Here is a 9,226-nt window from a genome sequence, read left to right as displayed (position 1 = left end):
CCTCCTCCTCCTACTCCTTCTCCTCCTCCTCCTCCTACTCCTTCTCCTCCTCCTCCTCCCCCTTCTCCGCCTCCTCTCTCCTCCTCCTCCTCCCTCACTTCGATGCTGGTATGATTTCTAAACATTTAGCCTTCTAAGGTTTCTTTTTTTCACATTCTAACTCTAGAATACTAGGAGGGGTCCATTTTTCGCGAGATGGTGGCAGAAACAAGCGACTCTGTGTGTCTACTCATTTGACCACATCCAGTCTCCAACTTGGCTGGAGCCAAAGAGGGTCATCCACAGACTGATACATACAATCGAAAACGAAACTTGGTGTTCAATACCCTTCCAAACGGGAGCTTTTATATGACTCGTGGCATTTAGTAGTAGTACACACGAGCTGTGTGGGTAGTAAGGATTATAATGTATCAGCGTCTGTCACACGGTAAGGTGTCTGTATAATGATTATATAATTCTTCTATAAAGACCATACATAATAATACATAATAATACATAATAATACATAATATGTGATCCTTCTATGAGGAATATACATAATAATATTATGTGATCCATCTATATGGACCATACGTAATAATATTATGTGATCCATCTATATGGACCATACGTGCAGTGAGAGGAAGTGTGGTCTGATAACATCACCTTGAACACCTGAGGGAGATGGTGTACATTCTTTTAAATTCATCTACCGTTTATAACTCAACGTTGGCAGCCCCTCAGTGACCCTGGCAATCGATAGATCCGAAGCTCATATTAAGTTGCTATCCTGATTCTTTCATTGCTGTTACAGGCTGCCATGTTACATCGTAACTACAGTGACACACACACACACACACACACACACACACACACATATGTAGCTGAAGTGATTCGTGTTCGATGGGTTCGACTGAGTCGAGTGTTCGTTGCTTCTGAAGCAGTGAAACACATCAGTGCCGAATCATGTTCTCAGCTGTGGATATGACGGGTTCCTTAACGCAAGTGATGCGCGTTGAATCACTTGGTTGGAATTCTTAAGTGTTACTGAAATGTATTCAGACGAGCGGACGTTTTTATTAATCTCGGAGAACGTTTCATGCTCAAAGTAAAGAAACTGCTAAAGTTCCCCCAGTTTCGCGTCCAAAACTTTAAAGGTTATGATGTGGTTCTTTTATTGAAAGGGAGTTTTCTGTAGTGCTTTATATGTTTATTTGTGGTTCCAAGAACTGTTTTATATATATATATATATATATATATATATATATATATATATATATATATATATATATATATATATATATATATATATATATATATATATATATTTATATTTTTTTTTTTTTTTTTGCTTTGTCGCTGTCTCCCGCGTTTGCGAGGTAGCGCAAGGAAACAGACGAAAGAAATGGCCCAACCCACCCCCATACACATGTATATACATACGTCCACACACGCAAATATACATACCTACACAGCTTTCCATGGTTTACCCCAGACGCTTCACATGCCCTGATTCAATCCACTGACAGCACGTCAACCACATCGATCCAATTCACTGTATTCCTTGCCCTCCTTTCACCCTCCTGCATGTTCAGGCCCCGATCACACAAAATCTTTTTCACTCCATCTTTCCACCTCCAATTTGGTCTCCCACTTCTCCTCGTTCCCTCCACCTCCGACACATATATCCTCTTGGTCAATCTTTCCTCACTCATTCTCTCCATGTGCCCAAACCATTTCAAAACACCCTCTTCTGCTCTCTCAACCACGCTCTTTTTAATTCCACACACCTCTCTTACCCTTACGTTACTTACTCGATCAAACCACCTCACACCACACATTGTCCTCAAACATCTCATTTCCAGCACATCCATCCTCCTGCGCACAACTCTATCCATAGCCCACGCCTCGTAACCATACAACATTATTGGAACCACTATTCCTTCAAACATACCCATTTTTGCTTTCCGAGATAATGTTCTCGACTTCCACACATTCTTCAAGGCTCCCAGGATTTTCGCCCCCTCCCCCACCCTATGATCCACTTCCACTTCCATGGTCCCATCCGCTGCCAGATCCACTCCCAGATATCTAAAACACTTTACTTCCTCCAGTTTTTCTCCATTCAAACATACCTCCCAATTGACTTGACCCTCAACCCTACTGTACTTAATAACCTTGCTCTTATTCACATTTACTCTTAACTTTCTTCTTTCACACACTTTACCAAACTCAGTCACCAGCTTCTGTAGTTTCTCACATGAATCAGCCACCAGCGCTATATCATCAGCGAACAACAACTGACTCACTTCCCAAGCTCTCTCATCCCCAACAGACTTCATACTTGCCCCTTTCCAAAACTCTTGCATTTACCTCCCTAACAACCCCATCCATAAACAAATTAAACTACCATGGAGACATCACACACCCCTGCCGCAAACCTACATTCACTGAGAACCAATCACTTTCCTCTCTTCCTACACGTACACATGCCTTACATCCTCGATAAAAACTTTTCACTGCTTCTAACAACTTGCCTCCCACATATATATATATATATATATATATATATATATATATATATATATATATATATATATATATATATATTTTCTTTCTTTTCTTTCTTTTAAACTATTCGCCATTTCCCGTGTTAGCGAGGTAGCGTTAAGAACAGAGGACTGGGCCTTTTTTGGAATATCCTCACCTGGCCTCGTCACGATGAATGCTGAAACCAGGCCCTGAATGAAACAGGGGTCTTCGCCCCCCCATCTCCTCACACGTTCTCATGCATGTATAAACCTCGGCTTCCCTTCGATCCTCCTCCTCCTCCTCTTCCTCCTCAATTCCCGTCTCTGTCTCCCACTGGCTACTCGTCCCCCTTCCCTTCTCTTCCATCCCAGAGACGTGTGTGTGTGTGGGGGTGGGAGACGACCCGACCCGACCCTGACCTGACCCTCCACTCCCTCCCTCACAAGGTACAGCAAGAGAGACCCCTTTTCAGTACCCCGGGGTCACTTGTCTGACACAGTGACCTGAAGTCTTATATACCTCGTCCCTTTGAGGCAAGCAGGAGAGGGAGGCTGGTGGCTGGGTCTCCTCTCTCTCTCTCTCTCTCTCTCTCTCTCTCTCTCTCTCTCTCTCTCTCTCTCTCTCTCTCGTCCCATGTCATTATTGCTGCGTCTCCATCACCTCCCCACTCATCAAACTTACATAAGTCCGCCGAACCTTCCAGAGAGAGAGAGAGAGACTCCAGTTAACAGACTTTTATGTCCAAGTTCACTCTCGGAGGAGCCCCGAGACGCGGGAGCGAAGGAGACAGACAAGCCTGGGAAATACTTAGCTATAACCTTAGCTTGAGTGTAAGTCCTTTCGTATGTCCTCTTCCCTTAAGGCTAACACGATAATATGAACTTAAGGTGAATGAGAGAGAGAGAAAAAAATGGCCTTCTCGCCATCACGGCGGGGCTGGCTTGTTTGGCTTGCCATAACTTTTCACCGAGAATGGTTTTGGTCGTTTGCATTGTTGGTGTAATTTACACCCCCCCAGGGAGAACGCGCACATCCAAGCTTCGCTCTGCTGTTCTAAAGAGATTTCAATGCCATCCCCGTGCCTTCTTCCAAGCCACTGGATTGGTGTGTGGTTAAAGGAACTTCAGCGAGGTGTTGGGGGGGGGGCTGCCGCACCTCTGGCCGAACAGGAACGGAATGGAGTGAAGCGTATTGGAAGTAAAGAGGCGAGTCCGGCACTACGATTCCAGCAGCGGCGTGCCGGACTGTGCCTGTCACCTGCCAGCCCCGCGCCGGCTTTGTATGTATTGCACATATTATGAGGACATTCTCTCCTGTGCTTTTTTCAACTAATTGGAAATTGAACGTCGAATATTTTTCCCCTTTTTTCGGACAAAACGTGGTAAGAAATCGCGTTGATCGCACGGGACAAACTTTTACTTCAGAAGAACAAACTTCCAGAGTCAGTACGCTCGCTGAGTGGGAGGGCCGTGCGCATGCGCGGCTCACACCACACCGCGCTTCCAGTGAACTTCAGGCAGTCGTAACCCATACTCTGCATGGGGAAGATGTACTGGTGAAGTTGTATTTGAACAGTAAATGAAAATGCATTACACATCGTGGCTTTCTATATTTTTACTGTGTGTGAGCGTACCCTGTTGCCGGGTGTTGGGACAAATAATCAAGGAAGACGAGAAAGTACTGTTCACATTAGCAGGTGGGTGAATGCTAGCTCATTTTTGTTCTGTGTCTTTTTACTTGTAGGTCGCACCTTACCTTCCTGGTTTGGCGTACCTGGTTGGGTCAGCTTTTGCCAGGTGAACACAAGCGTCCTGCACCCAACCACGAGGCGATCTCACCGCTCATGCAGTTGTCTTGTGTTGAATGTCGTATTTATTTTATTTTTAGGAGAAGGGGGATATGACTTGTATGTAGGCCTCATGCCTCGGCATTTACTGAAGGTTACTTGTTGCTCAAAGGGTAGTTGTAGTAGTAGTAGCATTGGGCCCAAGTGTTTGTGAAAAGTCCGTACATTTGTTTTTTTTTTAAAGTCATGCCACATTTTGAGCGATTTATTCATCCCTTGTGGGTGTTGTAGTGTTCTAGTGTTGATAATGAATTCTGTGGGCCTTTTTTTATGTTGTTTTTTAGATTTTTTTTTTGTGTTTCTCAAGGTTACGGGTTGTTTCGTAAGGAATGTGAGGTTAGCGTTTGTGACCTGGAAGGGGGTGTGGGGGATTATTATTAATCTTTACAATGTTTTATGTTCTGGAAAGGGGAGTGGGTTGGGGGGACTTGACGCGAGTAATAGAGCAGTGGTGATTTATTTTATGCGTTTTCGTGGTGAAAGTATATATATATGTGTGCATTAAGTGCGATGGCCTTACGAATATGATTGTAATCCTGTGTTTGATATGATTGTAATCCTGTGTTTTCTTTGGTTATATTGGTTATATTTGTGAACTATCGGGAAATACAACTGTGAAAGACGTAGGTTTGAAGTGATTCGTCTCATGGTTTCGTAATGGTTTCGAGGTAAAGAAATGGGTTATGTATTATTCTAAACATGTGGAGGTAAATACCTGTTAAACTATTGGAACTGTGTTGCTGGTGAGGAGGTACGTGGATCAGCAACCATGCTAATGTAGGAAAACTTTTAAATTCAACGCATGTTGCCGTGTAGACATGAATGAATGAACTGAGAGACAAATACATTATGTCCTTACGGTGGGGAGTATATGCCACCCCTCAACTTTGGGGTGTTTTATTACGAACACCTGGAACTCAAGCGATTACGTTGCCTCCGGTGCACCTCACCGAGGCCAGGTGGCGTGGGCTTTGCCTCACATTTCGTCGCCCTCGCCAGCTAGCAGCTTCGCTTCCACCGGGCCTTGGGAGCCTGTTTGCGAAAATTCATTTTCACAGATAACCGAGAGAAATCGCTCGTTATCATTACCTTCAGTGATTAATACTGATGATAAATAATGTTTTGAAGTAGTGAGGTCTGTTGTCTTTGTTTTAGGGAACCCGGTGGTGTGTGGGGGGAGTGACGTACCTAAATGGTGTTTGGAAGACGCCGCTGTTGTGCATACCTGGGTCATTGACTGGCCTGGCCTGTCTCCATAGGATGGAGGAGGGGGATTACTTCCCTAATTGCCATTGTATCGACGACTGTGAGCATTTATAGAGGTTCCTACGCCGTTTGATGCCACGTTCATTGCTCATTCTTCATGTGTGAGGGTGGTTGGATTGATGTGACGTAGGAGAGGGTGGTGGTTTGCAAAACTCTCTGGGCAGCAGCAGCAGTTGGTACGCCTGGGTTTGTGAAACTCGCTTACGTAAATGTTGCTAGTAACGCTCCATACGTATATACCGTCCAGCTGCTTTAAGTGGCCCTTTCTAGACTAATATATCTCTATAAACGATGATTCTTTCATGTGTTATGGACATGTTATATTCTTACTCAGAAGAAAATGGTCTACCGTTAGTTTAACTGTGAGGTTACCCATTCGTAGGGAAAGTCCAATTTTCGTGGGAACCCCCATCCTTTGAGCGTTTTCTATTATCATAGGTTTTTTTTTTTCCTTTTTTAAAGTTTATCTATGCAGTCCTCACTGACAGTCTCATAACTCGGGTGTTTTTATGTTTTGTAAGCAGTTGCTTAACATCTTTTATTAAGTTTCTTGTTTGAATTAACGCCAAGGCCTCGGGGTTGTTCGAATGATAGCCACCTCTGGTTTCGTCAGGTCAGAAATCTGGAATGGCAACAAGTTAAAGCTATTTATTCATTTATTTTTGGCTTTGTCTGAAAGAGGCCAGAACCATAACTAATTAGGAGATGAAAATATCCCATTAGCAAATACTGTACAATTGACGGAAAGATTTTAATTGGAGTTTACAGGCATTTCATAATTTTTTTTCCCATTCATTTGCTGTAATACTTTTGCACAATAACCTTTACTTTTTTCCGATTGAACTTCCACTGAAAGCTACTAGACGACCAAGTTACTGTTACGTCTATATTGATTTAGGATAACAAGTGCGCAGTAATTTCATTGATTTTACCACTCGTATCCATGGGTTTCTTGGTAACGTAATTGTTAATAATTCCCCTACATTTTTTCAAAGTTTCCTTGAGATATTAGGAGAAGAATGGTGTCCATTACAGCAACATATGAAATACATGTTGGCCTTCAACAGAGAGTAGTGATCAGTGGTTATACTTAAAAAGTGATGGATCACAGATCAGTGTTTTGTACTTGTTTTCTTAATTAAATGGTGTTGGTCTGCAATAGAAATTGAACGTTTATTGCTTCAAATTGACTTGGATAGACTTGAAGGATTGGCCTCGCGTTGAATTCTCTTGAGCTTCAAAAGGTAAAAGAGGGAAAAGACTTGCATGTAATGATTTCTGTTGAAATAAAAAGGAGGGAAAAGACTTGCATGTAATGATTTTTGTTGATATAAAAGCCAAGTGTCCAGTTCATTTCGTGCATCAGTTCAGGTATTGACACAAAGAAACTATGAATTTCGTAGGTTTGATTAGCTTCAAAATAACTCAAAAGTGCCCAAACTACAACTTTTCCAGGGAGTGAATAATTCAGCTTTGGTGAGAGATTTGCGACCCTTGTATATGTCTCCGTTTGCTTTAGAATTGAACCGAATCCATCCGTTACTGGTTCATGATGCACCCAGACTTGGGAGAGTAATATTGCTTCTCGCTCGTTCGTGGGTTTTCACCGCCTGTTCTGCTCGGGTGATGTATGTTTTTACATCAGTCACGTTCCAGAGTATGTGTGTGTATATATGTGTTGATGTAGTTTGCATGTATGCATGATATTTGACTATGTGGCGCTTGTACATCTAACTTAGCAGAAACTATATAATGGATACTGACTGTGTCTAGGCTTAGGGGGGGTCAAGGGGGGTTATTATTTTTTTTGAGACGTAGTAACGTCTCGTGTTTATTAACTTCCACGACAGGGTTGTGAGTTGTGAGGATTGTAGCAAGCTTGTGTGATAACTGCGTCGTAGGACATGGGAGAGTGTGAGCAGAATACCGTGTGTTGCCTCACTGTCAAGCTCGTATACTGTGTGGCGAATTAGAACGAGTTTTTGATCTGTTTGCTCATGCCACCTTGTTTAGCCTCCCTGAAGTATTTGTTGACTTAGTAATGCAAGCAGGTTGGAGATGTGTATCCTATTCGTAAACGAAATATCATGGTTACCCTTCATTAGAACGTCACGCTGGACATATTTTGTTTTGTAAAGTGAACTCAGGCTTAGTCGTATATACAGAAAGAAAAATAATGGTATTGTTGTCTCGTCTCGGGTTAAAAGCCTCTTGTCTTCAAGCTGTTTCTGACTGGCACGACATTACTGCTACGTTTGGGCGTAACATAATTTTGTTATGGAAGATTGTGAAATCATTCGTCATCCTGACTTGGGACTTCTTTTTTTTTCATCATATGTAAGTTCAGGTGACGTGTTGTACGTATATACTTAACGCTTGTGAGCGAATAGAACAAAAGTGATTCGGCACCTGTTCATTGTGTAAATTTATTATGGCGTGTGTGTGTGTGTGTTCTACACTACCAGACGCCCTGGAGTGCGCTTTGACAAGAGCTTATGTGCGTGGAGCATAATGTGTGTGATCGTCACTCGCCAGGGGCGGTGGTGGTGAGTGTTGCCATGACGACGCCCACGCCTCCCCTTCCTCCCTCCCTCCCTCTCACGCTTCCACTCGCTTGTGTAGTCTCTCACACTGTATTCCATGCTCACACCTCCTCCATTTAGAAATGCATATGGCGATTTTTTTTTTTTTAATTTATCCACTCTCATGTAACGGCCACACGCAGTGTTATAATCTGGCAACGGGAGAAACAATAACTGAAAATTAGTTCATTACCCAATCTTCCCATTTATTTTTTATATATATATAAAGCAACGTAAACTTTGCCGTGTCGTGATTTTAGAAGAATGTCCGGTGGTGGAGAGGGGTTGAGGAAGCAAGGACCTTGTCCTCCCTATACCTACACTACACTGGGTGGTGTAGTGTAGGTAGGTAGTGTGGATATCCCAGCTCCTCATAAGAGTTACTCACAAAGAGAGAGAGAGAGAGAGAGAGAGAGAGAGAGAGAGAGAGAGAGAGAGAGAGAGAGAGAGAGAGAGAGAACCGTTCGGGTTACTTGAACCCTCACGACGTGACCGGAATATATGAATGGATCTATGATGTACTTCTCTCCTCACCCTCCATGATGCCCCCATCTCCTGCACTTGAGGCCACCTACGAGAGAGTTAAGAGAGAGGTCAGAGGATATCTTAGTGTGCCAGCGAACGAAAGGTCGAATTACCCGCCTCCTAGGACGAATTAGCCGTACGGAGACTTCGTTATTACCCGCCTCCTAGGACGAATTAGCCGTACGGAGACTTCGTTATTACCCGCCTCCTAGGACGAATTAGCCGTACGGAGACTTCGTTATTACCCGCCTCCTAGGACGAATTAGCCGTACGGAGACTTCGTTATGCTTCGTTAACACGGATGACGATTACGAAATTTGTTTTTTAATGTTTGTGGATAGGTTGTTCAGTGATTAGATGTCTTTGTTACCGTGCCTAATTATGGACGATAGATATCCGCTAAGTTGTAGCGTTTTACGAATCGTACGAAATCGGTACTCGGTCGTCCCTTCACACAGATTGCAGAGAACGCTTGAGTTTGTTTATCTCTGGAATC

At 43.2% G+C, this 9,226-nt stretch overlaps 1 protein-coding gene across 3 annotated transcripts in view; it reads left to right on the top strand.

Annotated features, from left to right (window-relative positions):
- The first annotated feature begins 4,020 nt into the window (after positions 1–4,020).
- Positions 4,021–9,226, top strand: part of LOC139763535 (low-density lipoprotein receptor-related protein 2-like) — a 572,659-nt gene continuing 567,453 nt past the window's right edge. For all 3 annotated transcript variants that reach the window (XM_071689726.1, XM_071689725.1, XM_071689728.1), the window contains exon 1: positions 4,021–4,207. In XM_071689726.1, coding sequence (XP_071545827.1) covers positions 4,090–4,207 — 118 coding nt within the window. In that variant the 5' untranslated portion in view covers positions 4,021–4,089. The remainder of the gene's footprint in view (positions 4,208–9,226) is intronic.

This window comes from Panulirus ornatus, chromosome 47 (genome assembly GCF_036320965.1).
Source record: "Panulirus ornatus isolate Po-2019 chromosome 47, ASM3632096v1, whole genome shotgun sequence".
NCBI lineage: Eukaryota > Metazoa > Arthropoda > Malacostraca > Decapoda > Palinuridae > Panulirus > Panulirus ornatus.
The sequence above is the reverse complement of the archived record's forward strand: the minus strand, read 5'-3'. Positions and strand labels throughout refer to the sequence as shown.